The 20535-nt window shown below is 37.5% G+C and overlaps 1 protein-coding gene across 1 annotated transcript in view; it reads left to right on the top strand.

Moving 5' to 3' along the window:
* LOC142351150 (protein phosphatase 1A-like) overlaps positions 1-18555 on the top strand; it is a 28889-nt gene extending 10334 nt beyond the window's left edge. Inside the window, exons 5-7 of the mRNA XM_075403266.1 lie at positions 3226-3346; positions 12659-12818; positions 17125-18555. Coding sequence (XP_075259381.1) covers positions 3226-3346; positions 12659-12818; positions 17125-17263 — 420 coding nt within the window. The 3' untranslated portion in view covers positions 17264-18555. The remainder of the gene's footprint in view (positions 1-3225; positions 3347-12658; positions 12819-17124) is intronic.
* Positions 18556-20535: the final 1980 nt, after the last annotated feature.

The following is a 20535-nucleotide window of genomic DNA, read 5'->3' as shown; positions in this document are numbered from 1 at the left end:
CAAATTAAAGTCCTCCCTTTTTTTGAAGGATGAACAAGCACACGTCTCGTTCCTGAATGATCTTCATTCTGAAATTTTCTTAGTAAATCTTGAACAGAGCATTGATGCAGCGTTTGATAACCTAGAAGAAAAACTTACACTAGTTGTAAATCGAAATGCCAATTACAAGGAATGGAAAACTCCCCGAAATCCCTGGATAACAAATGCAGTAAAAAACTGCGTACCTGAGAAGGCAAAGTTTTTCCGCCTTTTCCAAAGATTCAGAGCACCTGCTGATGAACAGCGCTTCAAACATTACCGTGCTGTGGTGAATAATCTAGTTAAAGCATCCAAGAAGCAATACTATGGGGCCTTCTTAAGAAACTTCAACAATTCTCGAATGTTTTTTCGAGAGTTAAATGCCTTGTGTGGTAGAGAAAAAAGGCAAAGCAATATTGTTTTACTAGACGGAAATACTTTGCTGAGCGAACTGGAAGACGTCGTTAAAGCTCTGAATTCTAATTTTGTGAGTTTGGCTTTAGCTCGTTACGACAAGGTTTCTACAATTGTCTCAGATTTTGCGGAAAATGAACATAGCTTCTTTCTTCATCCTCTAGGTATGGTAGAGCTTGAATGTTATGTAGCTGAATTGAAAGATGGAAAATTGTCAGGCCGCGATGGACTCTCTGCCGAAATTGTGAAGTCTAGTCTTCCAGTTCTCCGAGAACCCCTTCTGTATATGTTCAATTGCTCCTTGAGTGAAGGCGTTTTTCCAGAATGCCTCAAGAGAGCTAATGTTTTCCCATTGCATAAAAAAGGCTCAAAAATGAAAATTGACAACTACCGCTCGCTTTCTATACTCCCTGTACTAAGTAAATTGCTTGAGAAAGTCGTTTTCGCAAGACTTGAATGTTTCTTCTTGAAATTTAACATTTTCTACCCGAAGCAGTTCGGCTTTCGATCAAAATACTCAACTATCCACGCCTTAGCCCATATCACCGAAACGCTCCGTCAAAATCCAGGTATTGAATATGTTTCCATTCTCCTAGACTTGCGTAAAGCCTTTGATACTGTGAATCACACACGTCTTTTATCGAAATTGGAGATTTATGGCGTTCGTGGTGTTGCATTAGATTGGTTCAAATCCTATTTGTCAAATTGATTACAGTGTTTAGAACTTTCTCAATCCGATCTCCCTTTTTACCAGTGACCTGTGGTGTTCCCCAAGGATCAATTTTGGGTCCGCTTCAATTCCTTATCTATGTAAATGATCTACCCAATGTTTCTTCCTTTTTAGACACCTACTTGTTTGCAGATGATACAAATTGTTTTTATACCTGTGATGATGGTGAAAAATCAAAGCTTAACAATGAACTGAACAAATTGTTTGAGTGGATCAAGAAAAATGAACTTTCACTGAACATTTCGAAAACTCAAGTTCTGCAAATTCTTGGAAAAATGATCCCACTTTAGAATTAGACGGTGAATTGTTGTTTATGCAGCCGCTCGTTACCTATCTCGGAATAAAGATAGATGAGAGGTTCAATTTTACAAGCCATATTCAGGATATTGTAAAAAAAGTTTCTGAGCAGATTTTCATTGTGTCGCGTTTGCGACACGTTGTGAGTCGTGACGTTGTAATACGGTATTACAATGTTCACATCAAACCTGTCATACAATATGGTATATTGGTATACGGTTGCACTTCGCGCAACCGTTTACTTCCAATTTACTTGCAACAAAAGAAACTACTCAGGCTAATATTCTTTAAAAGATCAAGGTATCATTCCAGTTCACTTTTCGAAGATTCAGGAATACAAAACATCTATGATATTTATATGTTTGAATTGTTAAAATTCCCCTTCTTTCGATCAAGCAATTGCAGTCGACTTGCTACCTAAACAATATCTTCAAAAGGCAGCCGAAAACCATGGCTACCCGAGCTACAACGTGCGGCTTGCATGAAGTTCCCGCAGCAAAATTTTTGAGTGTTAGGCATTCTCTAAGATATCGCGGAGCCAAATTACTCAATACGCTAGTCAAAAATGATGTCTTCATAGAATACCTTGATGTTTCAACAGCCGCGAGCAAAAATCAGTCCTTTAAGACTTTAGCTAAACTTCAGACTTCACTAAGGTTAAGTGATATCTGTTTCGATACAGAAGTAGTTTAAGAAAAATAGGTAAAGAAGTAAAACGCGATCAACGCTCTGCACTTTTAACTCGGGTCCTCATAATAAAAGGTGATTCACCTTTAGGAGGGTCACCTCTGATCCATCTCTAATTCTTCAAAACTGTTCACGTTAATCAGAGAAATTAATTCTTTCTTTCTTTCTTTCTTATTGGTGGTTTGGTATCGATATTGTTTCATTATGATCATCATCCCACTTCTGGAAATTTTGCAGCTAGGGCGACCAAATTTTGTTCTAAGGGAACTGGATAAGAAACAAAATGTTAGCCTTATAGTTAGCCCTTGGACATTCGAACCTTTCCTGGCCAAATCGAACTTAATTATTATCGAATTTTTATGCTACGTATGGTTTCACTTTTTTTTTAGCAGCATATTTTTTGAAACAAAATTTCGCTATAAAATTATGGCTCCATTTACTCGACAGTATTTTTTTCATATTCTTGAACCGTTGTTAAGCTAGGAAACGCCAGCATCAATCATGAATGCTGGAAAAGTAGCAACTCATTCCCCAATTAATTTGAAAAAAACCAACAAAACATTTTGAAAAACCAACAAAGTTTCTTGAACGCGGCAAGATAAAACGTCGTTCTTTAATTAACAATTTCAATTTTTTGTTTCAACGAGTTACTCGGTATAAGATATTTAAATTGAGGATGTAATCTCCTGTCAAGTTTTGCAATTCATCAAAACCATATTAATAATTGCAATTGTAATGGAAAATCAATTGAGGGCAGCTGTATTTGCATAGAAATAGTGCAAAAATTATTTCATCGTTTACTTTTTTTCAAGCTCTCAACTGACGTTCGGAACAGTTATTTGGGTCTTGTTGTTCTTTCCCATCCAAGTTTAGCTTGATCGTTTTTTTTCTGACCTTGCTTTGAATTTTCCTGACAATAAACTGATACAGTCTCAGGGCCGTAAGTCAACGTGCAGTTCTCTTTGTCTATATAATATTGTGTATATAATGCAATTTGATTTTCATATTTGGAAAGATCATATTATTGACAATATAGTTTTGCAGGCTAATTAGTACCAGGTGTGTTTTTGTAACTTCAGGAAGCGGTAGCTGCGGAGCAGGATCTGGACAGCAGATTGAAGAAGAGAATCGACGAACTCATGGACCAAGACAAAATCACATCCATTAATGAAGTACTCGAAATACTCTCCACATTTGAAGGTAACTCACATCTCACTTTCATTCAATTACCTCTTCACGTGTTTTAATTGTCTTGTTTTAATTGCTTTTTTTCGCTGGACCAAAGGCAACAATGCGACGTGATTTCATAAATGGCATCATTTTGTAACTTTTGATCGTTTAAAGATGGATATCAGATTGTGACCCTCAAGAAAGCTTTGGGGGAAACAGCGAAGTCATTGGTTTCTTTTTTGTTCCGACCACCACTTTAGTGGGGAGGAGGAACTATATACTCAACTGGGTTTTTTTGTTCAGTCAATTTTGGCCGATCGATATATTCATCGTAGAGAATTGTGAGTGGTATCATTGAACAGCCCGTCCAGCGTAGAATACGGAATTAAAAAGATTTTTTTGATTTTCGTTTTTTATCGAGGTTTAAAGTTTTGTGAACATTCGACTGTTTTTGTTCACATTTTCAGTAATTTTTGCTAAAATTTGGCACAGTTTCGCTAATAAAGTTCTAAACCAGTTAAAATTTTTAACGGCAGAGTGTTGTTACCGTTAGAGATAGAATAGCGTTTGTGAATATTTTGATTGAAGATTTTTTGGCTAAAATTTTCAATAAAATTTTCAAATTTCAAACTTTTTTCATCAAAAATGGAACAAAATGCTTTTTCGGTCCACTTTGTTAAATTTTGCCAGTCTTAAGGACCCAGAAACCTTAAAATAGACTCCCTGATCTCAAAAAGATTGCTAGTTGCAGTTAGGCGCCGTATGAAAGTCTTCTGGAATTAAAACTTTGCCGTTTTTGGCAGATTTAACTCGATAATTATACAAAATGCATCGTTCATTTTTTTTTCAATTTTTGAATTGCATGCAACAATTGGTCTTATTCGCAAACACTTGGAACATTTGGTCGGTTTGCTGGGCGCGCGACAAATCAGGGAGAGGTTCGACGATATGGATTCTTAGAGTCAGACACTTTTTGGTTTTTATTTTGAAGCTGCCTTTTTCAAAATATTTTGCTTTTGTTTTTTTAATGTTAATTTCTGACAATATTTTTTAATCACGGCTCCGTTAATGACAGCTCCAATTTACGTAAATTTTAGGCCGAATGTAGATACAGTTTGTTTTCAGAGAACCAAAGGGTTTTTATGGCTTTGAGGAAGAGTTTTAGTAAAATTTAACTGAACTCTTATCTTTTGCCTTCAATTGTTATTCTTTTGGCAGTCTGATTTTCAAGTTTAACCACTCAAAGATCTAAATTTCTTCCTCAAGAGGTGCGAGGTGCAAGTGAACCTTTTCTATTCATTTGGTTGTTACCTAATGTCTCATGGGTTATTAAATGTATTTGTTTTAAGGAAATTTCTGTGATTTTTTGAACTTGGGAATTTTTTATATTATTTTAGTTGACTTTTTGTTTTTTCTCAATAAGTACAGGTCAATCTTTCCTCCGTATAGAATACAAACTAATTTTGAGGCCGCTTGTTTTAACAGAAGGTTTTTTTGCTTTTTGTACTACGAGTTTTCATACGAAATTTTCTGATTTTTTGTGCATAACTTCCCATATTTGTTGTTGTTGTTTTTGTTTCTTTTTTAAATTGTAACATCATTTAACAATCTAACTGAAAAAAATTTACAACCTTTCAATATGAACATATTTTTGGTTTTCATAACAAATGGTTTGAAGGGCTGCGACACCGTTCTCTTGCAGAAATTGGTAGAGTTTTTTATTTTTGTCCTTTTTTGTTGTTAATATTTTGTTGTCATATGCCAAATATTGTGTAATTAAAGGTCTCAGTGGCCAATTATAGATAGACAAATGAACTTATATATAATATCGGTGAATAGCTAATGGTTGTTTTGACTTTCGAATTAAATTTCTAAAAAAGAGTAATAGTATTCTTCAACTTATCCCTTTTTGTTCTGGTTGCGTTTTTTCGTATTATAAAATGTTGTATCACATTCGTAATTTAGCCTCATTGTTTAGAGCTCTTTTTAATGTTTTGATGAATCAAACAATAATTTTTCTGTTGTTTAAACGTTTTAAGTGATGTCTTAGACAATTTGTTTCCGAAGAATTTTGTAAATTTTAGATACTTTTCAGTTTTTGTGGTTTTTTTGTTGTCATTTTGTGATAGTCGTTTTACAAAAAGACGTTATGATGGTCAAAGGAGACGCAAATGAAGATGTTGTAATCTCGCGGTTAATATCTTATAAATTTAATGGCTTCAAAATTGTGGTTTCGTAAAATTGTTTGTGAAACTTATTAGTTCAGCTTGTAAATAATGTTATTTTACAGTCTTATGATTTAGTGTGATTAATAACAGTCGCAATTTATTTTACGAGTAGATGCAAGACAAACTGTCTACTCTTTTTGTCGAAAGCTTTTGTTGGCTATGAATTTTGAAAATATTTGTTTTTAATGAAAAAAAGATAGATTTTTGAGATCTGCCAATTTTTTTTCTGTTAAAATGTAGCTAAGTATCTCCATACACAACTCACATCATTTATCTATTGAAATAAAATTTGCTCTTATAACAGTTTTAATTTCCTCAAAATCTCTTTCTTCTTGGAACAACCAGTTTTCATGAAAGCAATTTTCGTGATTTTAGCATATTTGCCATTTTTTTGCAGGTTTTTGTTCTCTTTTCACAGTATCACAATAATGGGCGTCATTTGATTTACAAATTTCGTTACCTTCAAAAAATGCTAACAAGGATTTTTATTGTTTTTAGTGATCAGTTTAATATTTAATTGATTGAGGGGACATCGTTTTCGTGCATAATTTTTCGTGCAAATTTTTAGTTTTTGCCTGTACTTGTCGTTTGATTCTGGATATTGAAAGGCCTCAGTCGCTCTCTATTGAGGTATAAACGACTCTCAATGATTTCATTTGATGCGTAATGTTTCTAATCAGTTCGATTTTAATTCTTTTTTAAAAAAGCATTGTTTTAATAAACTTTGCCCTTTTTGCTCATTTCTAGTCGACTTGTTGCCAAGTCGCATTGAGGAAAAGTCCCATGTTTTTTTTCCAAAAAAGTGCCGGTTAATCTTCTGAGCATAATTTTTATCTGATGCCCTTTTGATTTGGTTATTAGTGGTTTTCAAAAAATGGACAAGGAGTTTTGGTCGTAATTAATATTTGTAACTATTTGATTTTTATTGCCGTCTTTTGTGGTAGTCATATTATGGTAGCCACAGGTCTCATAGGCCCTCTAGAGTAGATTGTTTTATTCTTTTAGTAGTTTGTTTAACGATATGTTGATATGTTATTTTTTTCTATCTCTCCCTCATTTGGTAGACAATTAAGTGATAAATGTAGATGAGCGGGATCGGAACTTAATGTGCGAACGCACATTACCGAGCCTCCTTGTTCTGATGTAATGAAAAATTATTAAATTGCGCTTATGACGCATTTCGAAGTGTTTATAGAACCTGATCAACACCCATGCCTTCATTGCCTCGCCAATAGCGGCTATGACCCGTGTAATGGATTTGTGATTAAGCGTTTTAGGTCTTCTGAACTGGGATTTGGTATTAGAGACGCACCACAATTTACATAACTGTTAGTTTAGAAATTCAAGTTTTAAAATGCCAAAAGTTTCAATAAACATTGCCAGGAAGTAGTTGACTTCCATGAAAATTTCAGAACGTCCAGGTTTCGTGCTTTAGCAAGCTTACGCGACTCTGTAGAATTCATTCGGCTTAGCATCGCGAACTGCTGCATTGTTCTCGATGAATACCAGAACTTCTCGCTGTTGGGTTATGGACTTTCGCAAGCGGAATAAAAAGCGTTTTTAACTAAGTAAAAGAATTAATTTCTCAAAAATGAGAGAATAACAAAATGATATTTTACAGTAGAATTTAGAGATTTACAGGAGAGATCTGATTATTAGATCAAGATGGTGATTTGATTTTGGGGATGAAAAAGGACTCAAAAATCAGCTGTATATATACCCATTATTAATGTGAAAAAGTCAAGATACAAAACTAATCTTAGCACCGTGATTTATAGTGGGGGTCGCAAGGGTTACCCAATATGGTTTGCTTCTGCAAATCAGTCGCAAAGGGAACCATAAATGGAATGCATTTGCACTTTTCTAAGAATTCATTCACACTTCCGGAGATATCATCATCATTTAATACGTGCTGGGAAGATTTTACATCAATTAATCTAACTCTAATAATAGTTATCTAGATTCACCAATTTGAACCGAATATTGATTCTCAGCACCATTTCTTGACGATTCATTTATATAATTTCTTTGATCAAAATCAAATTGCTTGTCTTTCTAATCTGGTAAGTCAAACTTTCTTTCTAATTCTCACTAAGTTTAAGACTATAGTTTGATCGAAATTCTAACACCCCCACTCAGACTTGAGCTGATTGCGTAGAGTCTGTTCCCATCAAAACTGCTCTGAATGTTTCCACTTTCGAAACGGGTAAGGACTTTGTGAAGATGTCCGCTGCCATTTTGTCTGTAGGAACGTAATGAATTGAAATAGTCCCATCCTCCGTTTTGTCCCGGATGAAGTGAAACTTTGTTTCGATGTGCTTGCTCCTTTTGTGCATGACTGGGTTTTGGCAGAGTCTGATACAACTTTGGTTGTCTTCTCCAATTGCTATTGGACGTTTCTGTTGGATGCCAAAATCCTCTAGAAGTTGTTTCAGGTAAAGTGCTTCCTGAACTGCTGCTGCCATGCCCTGATATTCTGCTTCTGATGAAGAAAGAGCAACTGTGGCCTGCTTCTTGACACCCCAGCTGAGTGCTGCGCCACGTCCGTTGAGCTTGAAGTAATAGCCCGTTGTTGATTTTCTGTCGTTCACGTCTCCAGACCAGTCTGCATCACTTTCCCCCACTAAATCATAACTAGCCTCTTTTGTGTAAGTAAGTTTTAAACCTTTTGAACCTTGAAGATATCGCAGAAGTCGTTTTCCGCACATCCAGTGTTGATTGGTAGGTGCATTCATGTGTCTGGACAGAATGTTGACTGTGAACATGATGTCTGGCCTCGTCTGTTTGGCCAGATACAGAAGTGATCCAACCAAGCTTCTGTAGATCCTCTGGTCCACTTCTTCGTCTCCGTTCTGTGCTGTCTGAAGTTTCAAATTCAAATCAGCTGGAGTTCTTGAGGGTTTGCATTGATCTATTTGAAACCGCTCAAGCATTGTTTCTATGTAGCGTTCTTGGTCGACTGTGACTTTGCCCTCTTCTCGTCTGATTCTTAGACCCAGAAACCAGTGTAGTCTCCCTCTGTCTTCCATGTGAAAGGTTGCTTCTAGTGCCTTCTTGACATCAGAGACCACTGTCATACTTCTTGATGCTACTATGATGTCGTCAACCCAGACCAAGATGAAGGTGTGATCCTCTGCTTCTGATCTTGCGAACAAGCAGTGATCGTTCCTGCTTCTGGTGAACCCCTGTCTCAGTAGGAAGTTTGCCAGCTCTTTGTACCAGTTGTTAGCAGCCTGCTTCAAACCGCGTTTTACAAACTCCTGTGGCTGTTCCAGATACACTTCTTCCTCGATTGGTGAGTGCAGGAAAGCAGTCTTGACATCAAATTGGTGCATCACATGGCCTTGCTTCGCTGATAGCTGAAGTAGAATCCTGAATGTCTCTGGCTTACAGGTACGCGCAAAAGTCTCAAAGTAGTCCAGTCCTTCCACTTGTTTGAAGCCTTTCGCCACATAGCGCGCTTTGTATTTGTCCACTTGACCACTGGGTCCCAATTTCACTTTGTAGACCCATTTGCCCGGTATGACGTCCCTGTCTGTGGGTGGTCTCACTAGGTTCCAAGTCTCGTTGTCTTGGAGTGCCTTGACCTCGTCCTTCATTGCCCGGTGCCACTGGTCCCAATCGTCACCTTGCTTGGCTTCGTAGACTGTTTTGGGTTCCACATAGTCGCCCTCAGTCACAGCAAGATGGGTCCTGACTTCTCCAAAAAATTGCGGAACATTCCTTGCTCGTGTCCCTCGTCTGGGCTCTGCTCTGTCCGCGTGTTCCAGTGCATCTTCATTGAAGCCAACTGTCTCTAACTGTGATAAGTCTTCTGTGTCACTGTCTTCCAGTGACTCTGAGTCTCTGTGACTCCCTCTTGTTGCATTAGATCCTTCATCTAGTGCTGTTTCTCCAACATCCGAGGCCTCTTGTCTCAGTGTTGTTTCTTGTGTATTCACGCTCCCTGCGTCATGCCACTCCTCCTTTATTGCAGTAAATGTGTCCTGTCGTTTTCTGTTGTCATCGTCTTGATGACCATCATCTGGGTGGCAGATTCCCAGTTCCGACCCATCATCTAGTAAGTCAGCCGTTTCTTTGTTGTCAGGGATTGAGCCCACTTCAGACTCCTTGATGATCACATCTCGAACTGCCATCACCTTGCGTGTGTTGGGTATGTACACCAGGTATCCGTTTTCTCCTTCAGTGTAACCCACAAACTTTCCTTCCAGTGCCTTGGGTTCAAGTTTGCTGACTTCTCTGTCCCTCTTCCTCATGAAGACTGTGCAACCAAAAATAGATAATTTACTAATTGGAAGCTTAGGTTTTATACCTCTCATCAGCTCTGCTGGGCATTTTTCTTCTCCTCGTCTCACAACCAAGTTTCTGATCCTTGCTGCGTGAAGAATTGCTGCTCCCCACATCATCTTTGGAAGTCCTGAGTCAATGAGCAAACATCTTGCCATCTCCAGCAGTGTCCTGTTGCACCTCTCAGCTAACCCATTCTGTTGTGGCGTCTCTGGTATGGTCTTCTCCTGTAGAATGCCTGCATCTAAGCAGTACGTCTCGAACTGCTCTGAGAGAAACTCTTCGCATTGTCTTGCCTCAGCTTCTTGGGCGTCCCCACACTGAGAACAAATTTCTTCAGGCTGGCCAGTGCTTCACTCTTTGCCTTAAGCAAGTCCACAAACACAAACTTCGTGTATTGGTCTGCAAACACTATGCAGAACCGGAACCCTGACAGTGACTCTACTCTGAAAGGTCCCATCACGTCTGTGAACACCCTCTCCAGCTTCTCTTCTGCTTGGGTCTCTGCCACTCTTGGTACTGGAGTCTTTGTGATCTTGGCCAATGCACACACATTGCATACATCATCGAGTTCCCCCACTGTCTCTGGTGCATTCCTGACCACATCTGCTTGATTCAAATGACCCAATCGTCTGTGCCACTTCCTTGCACTGTCAAGTTTCACGCTGTTGGAACTCATCTTGAATTCTAGAACGCTGCAGGGTAAGTAAAACAAATTATTTTCTTGTGTTAGTTTTACCCGAGTTCCCTTCTGGAGTTTCATGCAGCTGTTTCCTCTCTCGAAAGTGAAGCTATGTCCCCACTCCGTGCATCTTGAGACTGATAGGAGGTTTGAAGAATAGTCCGGCACACACAGAACATTTTTGAGTTCGCATTGGAATTCCCCTTTGTTTGAGGGTATGCTGATCCTCACACAGCCTCTGCCCACCACTCTGGAAGCCTCTCCGTTGGGATTTCTGACCACTGATTGAATGGGCACAAAGTCCAGAAACGCATCGATGTTCGTCACTATGTGATCTGTACAACCACTGTCCACTAGCATGCCTGCTGTCTTCCACTGGGTAAGAGCTGCCCAGCATTCCTCGTCTGGTGTAGCCAATGTTGGACCCATTGCCACTGACTCATGTTTGCCTCCATCTCTTTGTCTCTTGCATGCCCTGTCTAGGTGACCCTTCTCACCACACTTGCTGCATTGTGCTGTCTCCTTCTTCCTGCAGTCCTTGGCAAAGTGTCCAGGGATCCCACACACAAAGCAGTTTCCTTTCTTGGGTCCCTTCTTGAAGTCACGCTTCACTGCCAGTGCCACTGAACCACTTTGTCCCTTGTGTCTCTGCACCGTGCTCTCATGAAAGTTCTGCAGCCTTTTCCTCAACTCTGTGAAGTTCGTTGCCGGGTTGAAGCTTTCCTGTATTACAAAACTTTCATACCTCATTGGCAGACCATTGAGGACCAAGGCGTTGAAGAGGGTCTCTGAGACTGCTTCCCCTGCTTCTTGTAGCCTTGTGAGCAACTCCTGTCCTCTGATGAAGAAGCTGTCCAAATCCTCAGAATCCTCGAGCTGCAGTCGAGCAAGCTGTGCCACTAAAGTCACCACTGTCGGCGTCTCCACACTCTGAAATCTCTCTTGCAAAAGCTTCCAAGCCTTTGCTCCATCTCCAATGCCATCATCTCCCACACAGTCATGTCTCATCAGCATGAGGGTTGTTGCATCTAGAGTCAGTGCCAGATGGCACCACACATTGTTCCGTTTCTCCTTGATGTCTGCAACTTCCTTCTCATATGCATCCTTCAGCACCTTGTGGTTCTTCTTTTCATCATTGGTTGCCCCATTGGCCAGTGGCGCAGGCTCATTGGGTTGCTCCTCTGTCCCCAGTAGTGATTTGTAGAGTCCCTTCGTCTGCATCATCGCCACAAATCTTGTGCTCCAGATTGGAAAGTCCTGTGCCTTTCCTGTGTAGGTCAGCAGCTTCACTGTCTGTTGATCCATTGAAGTTTGAGCAGGCAAAACAGTTGTGAAAAGAAAAGGTACTAAGCAGAAAAGGATTATGACTGTCAACAACAAATTAGTTTTGTTTTGGAAATTGATTTTATAACTTAAAAAATTGCTGGGCCCATAACCTGTTGGGTTATGGACTTTCGCAAGCGGAATAAAAAGCGTTTTTAACTAAGTAAAAGAATTAATTTCTCAAAAATGAGAGAATAACAAAATGATATTTTACAGTAGAATTTAGAGATTTACAGGAGAGATCTGATTATTAGATCAAGATGGTGATTTGATTTTGGGGATGAAAAAGGACTCAAAAATCAGCTGTATATATACCCATTATTAATGTGAAAAAGTCAAGATACAAAACTAATCTTAGCACCGTGATTTATAGTGGGGGTCGCAAGGGTTACCCAATATGGTTTGCTTCTGCAAATCAGTCGCAAAGGGAACCATAAATGGAATGCATTTGCACTTTTCTAAGAATTCATTCACACTTCCGGAGATATCATCATCATTTAATACGTGCTGGGAAGATTTTACATCAATTAATCTGACTCTAATAATAGTTATCTAGATTCACCAATTTGAACCGAATATTGATTCTCAGCACCATTTCTTGACGATTCATTTATATAATTTCTTTGATCAAAATCAAATTGCTTGTCTTTCTAATCTGGTAAGTCAAACTTTCTTTCTAATTCTCACTAAGTTTAAGACTATAGTTTGATCGAAATTCTAACACTCGCAGAGTACTTCAAGCAGAGTCACGTGACCTATACATCAGAACAGCATACTGTGTTGTTTGTTTTTGTATTAAGCCCCGTATGTGATGTTGTGTAGGTCTGCCCCCTGGAGGAGGAGTGCACAGCAAGCGCAACTTCATCTGGGACTACATGGTGGAGAAGAACCCAGCACTGGCAGAACAGAGTGAGGATGACAGCTCCTCAGCAGCCGGATCACATCCAGCCGCCTCCCTCCCTATTGAAATCATATCGCAAAGGTAGATAGTCCACGTTCCGCTACTGTTTCATCGGCTGTTGTTTGTAAAGCACCTCTTCGAGACCACGGGAGTTCATTCTTGGATCTATTCTGTGTGCCCCCCCCCCCCCCCCAGTTTTTCCCACCCCCATTTACACATTATATGGTGTTATATAGCACGTTACTATAAATAGCACGTGCGCCGGGGGGGGGGCAAAAGTTATAAGCCCACTAAGCTGGGGGGGGGGGTGGCAAAACAGAATAGATCCCCCATTTGTTCATGATGAATACATGCCCCGCCATCTAAATGGCGAGATTAGTTAAATTAAGTAATAACAGGAAACTATGACCAGCTTATCAGCGACCTGGAGTAAGAATTATCGAACAAAGTAAAGACGAACGTGGTCAGCTATAAGGTGAGATTGGCATTATAGCTGTGTGTGTTAGTAATGCAAAATTTGACCGTTTTTGATTTTTCGAGTTTTTTTCGAATTGGACTGTGAGTATAGCTTAACAAACATCTGTTATTGTTCCATTTTTTTTTAAAAAATGGAATATATATGCGAGGCTGGTTTTTTCTGCCAAAATTCCACTTTTTGTTTTCACACCGTAGAAAAAAGAAAAATACGTATAGCCCTCAAGATCTGGTTTTGATTTCAACCTGAAAAGTAAAGATGATTTTGATTTTTTATTTGTGTTCTTTATATTACCAGAGCAGATATTTCGAACTAATCTCCTCTATTAAAATGAATTTGAGAGTTTTTGGATCGTCAGCTTGAAAAGTTTCATAGAAAAGTAAAACATAATTTTTTCAGAAAATTTTAAGAATTTTTTTCTTTCTGTATTTTGAAATTGCTCTTAGAACTCATTTTTAACAGTCGCTGGGCTGTTCTGTAATTTAACACCCAAACAGTTTTTTATTGTGAAACTCCTCATATGAAGAACGAGCTTCTCTTTTGAAAGAAGAAAAAGTAACTTCCTTTTCATTTTAGTTCAGAAAAAAATTAAAATTTCCCCATTTCAAACTCTTTCTTAAAATAGTGAAAGGACCAAAAAATAAATTTTTTGGTTAACCAATGTTTCTCAACGCTTTTAAATGCGAGCTTTTAAGGATTGCTTTCAGTGTTCATTTACATCTTATAGACGGAGTGCAAACTGCTGAAAAATTATAACTTTTTAATAGCCGCCCAGCGATAGCTGGGGTTATTATTGGCCTTCTCTTTTTTTTTATTTCGTATTTTTCTTACGCGATTTTAATTTCGCAATTTTTGTTACGACCATATGACGTCACAACCAATTCAAATCTGCTTTTTGTTCATGCAATTTCAACTAAATTGCGTGCGTGACGTCATTTTTCACTCTGATTTGAGCGATTTTTTTTTGTTCATTCGCGTGATTAAGTTTTTGGTCAAACGTGACTTATCTCACTCTCAAAAAATAACTTCCTCACTTTTAATAATAGTCGCACAGCGATAGCTGGGGCTATTATTGGCCTTCTCTTGGTTTTTTTTTATTTCGTCATGATTTTTGCTACGACCATATGACGTCACAGCCACTTTTTGTTAATTCGTTTATGCAATTTCAACTGAATTGCATGCGTGACGTCATTTTTCGCGCTTAGTGGAATTAGTTTTGTTCATTTGCGTGATTAAATTTTTGGTCACACTTGACTCACCTCACTCATAAAAATGATTTCCTCACTTTGAAATTGACTTTTGTTTACTTTAATTGAGAGATAAGGTCAAATGGGTGTGTGTCACTCTAAATAAAGGTTTTTAGAGAGCAGCTAATAGAGGCAGCAAAAACTTATACAGATTTTTAATCAAAATATAACATATCAGCCTTCAATGAACAGACAAATTTTTTGGTTTGTCTTTTTTACTGTTTTTTTTGAGACTGCAGATCTACGAAGCTATTGCGGCTATTTTCTGGCAATCTGCCAGCTATGTTTGATATTGGCTGCAAAATGCGGTTTTAAATAAATTCAAACTCAGTTTATTTATTAAATTTAGCGGGAAACAAAATATCTGCCAGATTTATAAAAACGATTTGGCCGATTATGCTCATGAACCATGAAAAATGACAAAGCTTTTCGAAAATTTTCAAAAAGTTCGTTTCGAACTATAATGTCAACTTTACGACTAACAATACAGTTGCCTCTGTTTGAAGTGTGTCTTGTTTGTGTAAGAGAGCCACAGAAAATAGAAGAAGTCTAAGAGAGATAGCTCCTTTAATTTTGAGACAAACTGTCGAGAAAACTGTCGAGAGGCCGAGAGAAAAACTGTCAGAAATCTTGAAAAAATTGAAGGCGACTCAATAATTGCTACAAACTGCGGCTTCAATTATGTCTGAAGCCAAATATCTGTGTTTTATTTTTCTCTTAAAACACGTGTACGAGAATTGAAAAAACTCACTACCCATTATGCTCATGAAACATCAAAAATGACACAACTTTTCGAAAAGTTCAAAGGGTTCGTCTTAAATTTTAAAGTAAATTTCTCAACTACCGATAAAAATGCTTCAAGAAGTCCACACTTGGTTTTTGAGAAAAAAAACAATCAGCATGGACGAACGGTGATAAACCATGAGTTAAAATCAGATGCCAAAAAGAAAGTTTAACAATTGTTTTTTTTTGGTGTCCGCGTTTGTGTTTGTATTTGTGTGTGTCTTTGTGCTTGTGTGGGTGTATGTATGCGTGTGTGTGTGTGTGTGTAATGTTTGTGACATTTGTTTGTAATAGAGAGAGAAAGAGCTTGTTTAAGAGAGGTCCTTTAAATGTTAGACAAAATTAGAGACAGGGCAAAAACTGTCAGCAGACATGAGAATTAGAAAGATTACTGAATTTTGCTACAAATTGCGGCTTTCAGAAAGTCCAAAATCAAAACTTTGTTTTTAAATGTATCTAAAGAGATTAAAAAATACTTTTTCGCGTTCTCATGAAATATCAGAATAAACACTTTTTGAAAAATCTAAAAATATTAAATTTCAATGTCAAAATTTTAGATACCAATACAATTTCCTCAAAAAGTCCACGCGTAGCTCGTTCCTGATAAAAGACTGAATACGTAAATGAACAGTAATGAAATTTGAGTATTGACCCATTACCAAAAGAAAACTTTTCAAGTTTTTTGTGTTATTTTTTTGTGTGTAAAATGTCTTGTGTGTGGTGGTTTGTATGGTAATTTGTCTTTTTTTCAAATTGTACTACTTTTATCTCTCTAGAATGTGACAAAGAAAAGAGATGTCTGCCGAAAAGAGATGGCATATTTTGTTCTTCCAACAGTTCAAGTAATTATCTCAAATTCATATAAGTAGCTTTTGGATACCCACAACGGTTTTTCTGACAAAGTTGTTTTTGTAACCTTGAGAGGTATGCTGGAACATTATGTGCTAAGCACAGCTCTATTTGCTGAGCACAGATTCGCACGAGCCGTCTTGTTCAAATTTTGAAGCAGTTGAACGCAGTTGCTGGCAGTTAACAAAATTGTACGAAATTGGTTTCATATGTTTTTACTTCAAATGTAATTCTTAGTAGTCGACTATAATCACTTCTGATAACGTTATTTGACACCCCTCTTTCTCGAAACAACTCTACCTCGGTATTTGAAAGTTCACTTCTGTTTTCGAATTTTGGACTTTACAGTTGGCCAGTTTGTAATATATAGTTATTAGGAACTGCTGGTAATATTCAAGGTGAAGATACGGTGGGTCAGTTTGTAATGTATAGTTATTAGGAACTTCCGGTAATATTCAAGGTGAGGATTTCATTTCGAGCATTTTTGATCCCATGTAAGTCCCTATTATCTATCTAAGCAACAGACCAACCGCCAACTTTTCAAACCCCCTGCCTAACCCTCCACCTATTCCAGATGCCTATCCCCGTCTCTACTCTCCCTCCACCCGCTTAACCTCCCACCCAACTACCTACACTCTCACCTACCCCCTTGCCCCCAACTACCTACCCCCTCACCCGCGCACACTTACCCCCCATGTTCACCTATGTGTCCCCTGCCTACGCGCAAACTACCTTGCTCTTATTTTTATTGCACCATTCTTCGAGTCGTATCTTGTATTCTGCCGGCTATGTTTTTTATGCAAAATTTTTTTCGTGACTGTTTTGACTATGCGAGTGACTTTTTCGCCCTTGACGTTTTTTTGTTTTGCGTGATCTTTCTTTCATATGCACATTCTTTCATATTCACAAGTATCAGCTGCTGAACTAAAGTTGCGGCAGTTCACTACTAAAGAAGCAGGCTGCAATAGATTTGAGCTCCCACTGGTCGTTCGAGAGCAATTCTTCCGATGTTAGTCGATTTTGATTGTTATAGATACCAGAGGTTTGCTGCCGCTATGAGTGGTGCTACTGGGGCGGCAGGGGTCACCACAGTCACCTCTGGAAACAATCCCTCAGGTGTCATGTCCAACGGAACTCTAGACCCATCCATCGACCCACCCTCCGAAGAGTAACAAACAAACAAACACAAACAGTCAAAGACCCCCTCCCCGCCCTACCCACAAGTCGCCAGCTAACACCCCTTCCCCTCCCGCAACCTTACCCACAGTTTCACCCCAGCCCAATTTTGTCTCGCCCACTATAGCACTTCGTCTCATTTCCCTAATATTAACTTGAATACTAAGACTGAAAAATTCAAAACTTATCAATCAATTAATTGATGATATGCTGAAAACTGGTGGAATTAGTTTTACCTTCATTCAGAAATAGAGAGAGCTTAAATATAGATTTGTGAGTTGGAAGTAGCTAACTTTGCGCAAAATTTGGAGTAATTATTTATCCTTAGTTTTTGATTAAACTAGATGCTTTAAAATTGCATCGAAATTTTAAAGCAAATGTACTGACCGTTTCCATCTCAAAAGACTAGATTTAACTTGTGTGAATAGACAGAAAACATTTTTAAAGTCGCAAAAATCAAGGTAGTAATTTTTTCACCAGTTTGGTGCAATTTGAATCAGTTTGAACTAAATAGATGCTATAATGATTACCAAATTGTACACTTCTCATTTCGATTATTTCACACACATATTAGCCAGTCAAACAATCGTCAACAAACAACTAAACAAACCAAAGCAACTAGTTCTCGTGCTGTGCCTTCTTGTAGACAATCAGGTCTTTATGCATTCTAGAATCAATGCAGAAAAAACTTTGCTACCTTTTACTCATAAATTTGGACGGTATTTGGGATTTTTCAAACCTAGTCAAATTTCATCTGCTAAAGTTCTGAAATTTTAATCTCCAAAAATGGTTGCAGGGTAACTCCACGTTGTCCATACGATTGTCAACATGAAGAGAGCGGCAATAGTTGTTCAGAATCTGAAGTTGCTACTAGATAGAAGTTTTCATTTTGTTGCTTCATTTCAAAACAAATTGTTGATCAAAAGTGTCTTAAATTGCCTATCTTCATTAAAAGGCTTTCGCTACTTTCATGATTGTTCCTATAAACTCAAAATCACTTCTTTTCTCGACCTCTGCAACATTATAGTTGCGTTAAAACTTAATTTTAAATCGCCCATCGAATAACACATTACTCCTGAAATGACCTAAGTTTTTTTTGTCGTTGAATTAAAGGAAAAGAGGTGGGATTCTGTTTCAGGGATTTATTGGAAAACGCCCTTCTTCAACTATCGCAATCAGTTTGTTGAAAACACCTTGCATTTCGATTATATATATCCGACACTTAGTGTAGTCATCTAGCCGAAACTGTTTCATTTTCTCCAGGTAAAATAAGACCTTATATAAATCATAGTTTCAGTTTTCAGAAATTGTTTAAGTCTTGCTGCAATAGAAGGTTGCTGTTACAGCTTATTGTTAAATCGCAGAGACTGAAAGAACAAAAAAAATTACTTCCCGGAAAATGAAGCAGTTTCTTGTAGCTTTCTCAGAAAATACGTCGACAAGGTTTACTAGTTGAAAGAAATGTCTATTTTGCTGTTATTTGAAAAATGCTAAAGGTCGAAAACGTTGTCTTGCTAACAATATCTGGAACCCTCATTGTAAATATCGAAAATATCAGATACAGATATTATATCTAGTTTTAACTAGTTTTTAAACTCAAGTAACAGATTTCTGCGTAAATTTGTATAAACTGAATTGGGTTTATGTTAGCAAACAATGAGTGTCTCAAATGAAAGCTTTGCTCACGCTTAAGAGTGGTGCTTCATCTAGGAAAGTTTGAGGTCATATTAAGTGTCTCTAGCTATGTTTCGAGAATCTTGTGAATTAAGTTAACGTTGTCTCAACCACCTTCTGTCAATCTCAGTGTCCGCAAATCACACATTTCAATCATCAATCGAACTGACCCCCGTCAAAATTTTTAGATGGCAATCTGAAATCAACTTAAAATGAATAACATGTTTGTAATCTAGTAAGGGGCGACGGTGATCCAAAAAAAAACAACATTTGAGTAATTGATCAATTAGTTTTTCATCATTTCCACGGATTGACATTATTTTCTTCCCTACTGTCGAATATGACTATTTAAAATTGATATTGTTTACAAACTTGGTTTGTATAAATTGCATTAGCCATTCACAACTCTTCCTAAGCTACAAACCATTATCAGTGGTATAACTCGTTAGTTTGTCCACATAAACTAATGAAAACGGCGGAAAATCGAAAGAATGCAGGCCGTTGCATGATTCATAGTACCCAGAACCCAATTTTCCTCATTGGAATGTGTAATAAGGGGTTGGGGGGATCTGATACGTTAACTTGAAGACTAACCAATTTATCGCACAGCCTTCATATGATAGTGGCATAATATCTGTAGTCTTGTTCCTTAACTTCCCTCATCAAAGATCCAAATTGAAAACTATTTTATTTCGCTTTTGCGAATTACTTTACGATGTCGTTGAGTTGTTTACCGTTCGCTAAATGCCCAATAAATTGCCATTTCAAAGAAGCCTTTGAAAGATAATAATTTTTCACTTGATAATAATTTGATGAACAAATACATTACTTACTTTACTCCCGAAAACATTTCAATTATTTGTTGATTTTTTGATTTGTTATTTTGATGAAAAATTTACAAATTTGCATGCTCCATTTTGATAATGGAGTAAGCAAAAATTACTGGAACTGTTTTCTTACAAGGAATCAAATGCTCTTATTAAAACTTGCAAGCTTTGCTTGTTTATTTTTTGGTGTTTACAATTGGCTGGGTGTGGACGTTGTACTATGAAACAACAAGAAAACAGTTCTGAAAATTTTATTCTGATGATAAAGGTCTCAAAAATTAACCTTGTTTTTCATTAAAGTAGTTGAAATGAATACTAACTTTTTGACTTGTAAAAATGCTCTGAATTCGATTTTGAGTTTAATTTCATTTGCAGCAAATTATTTTCCTCAATTCAGGGCTTAAATTTCAAGCTAATGTGTTTGAGTAAAATTTTGAACATTATTGGACAAAATATTAACTTTTTTTGGATTCATGGTTTTTGTTCAAAATTTTTACTTAAATAACTGAATAAGAGCTAGCTTGATCTACATATAGAGAACGTGAAATCCTCAGATCTTGGCTTTCGTTCATGAATAAAACTTTGACGTCTCAAAAGCAAATTCCCCCACTTAAGTTGTAAATTATTGCTTCTCAAATTGTTCGTTTTTTCTGCGCTTCAAATAATTAATTGTATTTTGATTTTTGGCGTATGTAGTCATCCAGATTAGTGGTACGTTGGTGACATTTGATTAACAATTGAAACGTATTCGGCTAATTGATACGTCT

This window comes from Convolutriloba macropyga, chromosome 12 (assembly GCF_964194025.1).
Source record: "Convolutriloba macropyga chromosome 12, txConMacr16.3, whole genome shotgun sequence".
NCBI lineage: Eukaryota > Metazoa > Xenacoelomorpha > Acoela > Convolutidae > Convolutriloba > Convolutriloba macropyga.
This window is presented reverse-complemented; position numbering and strand designations above follow the sequence as displayed.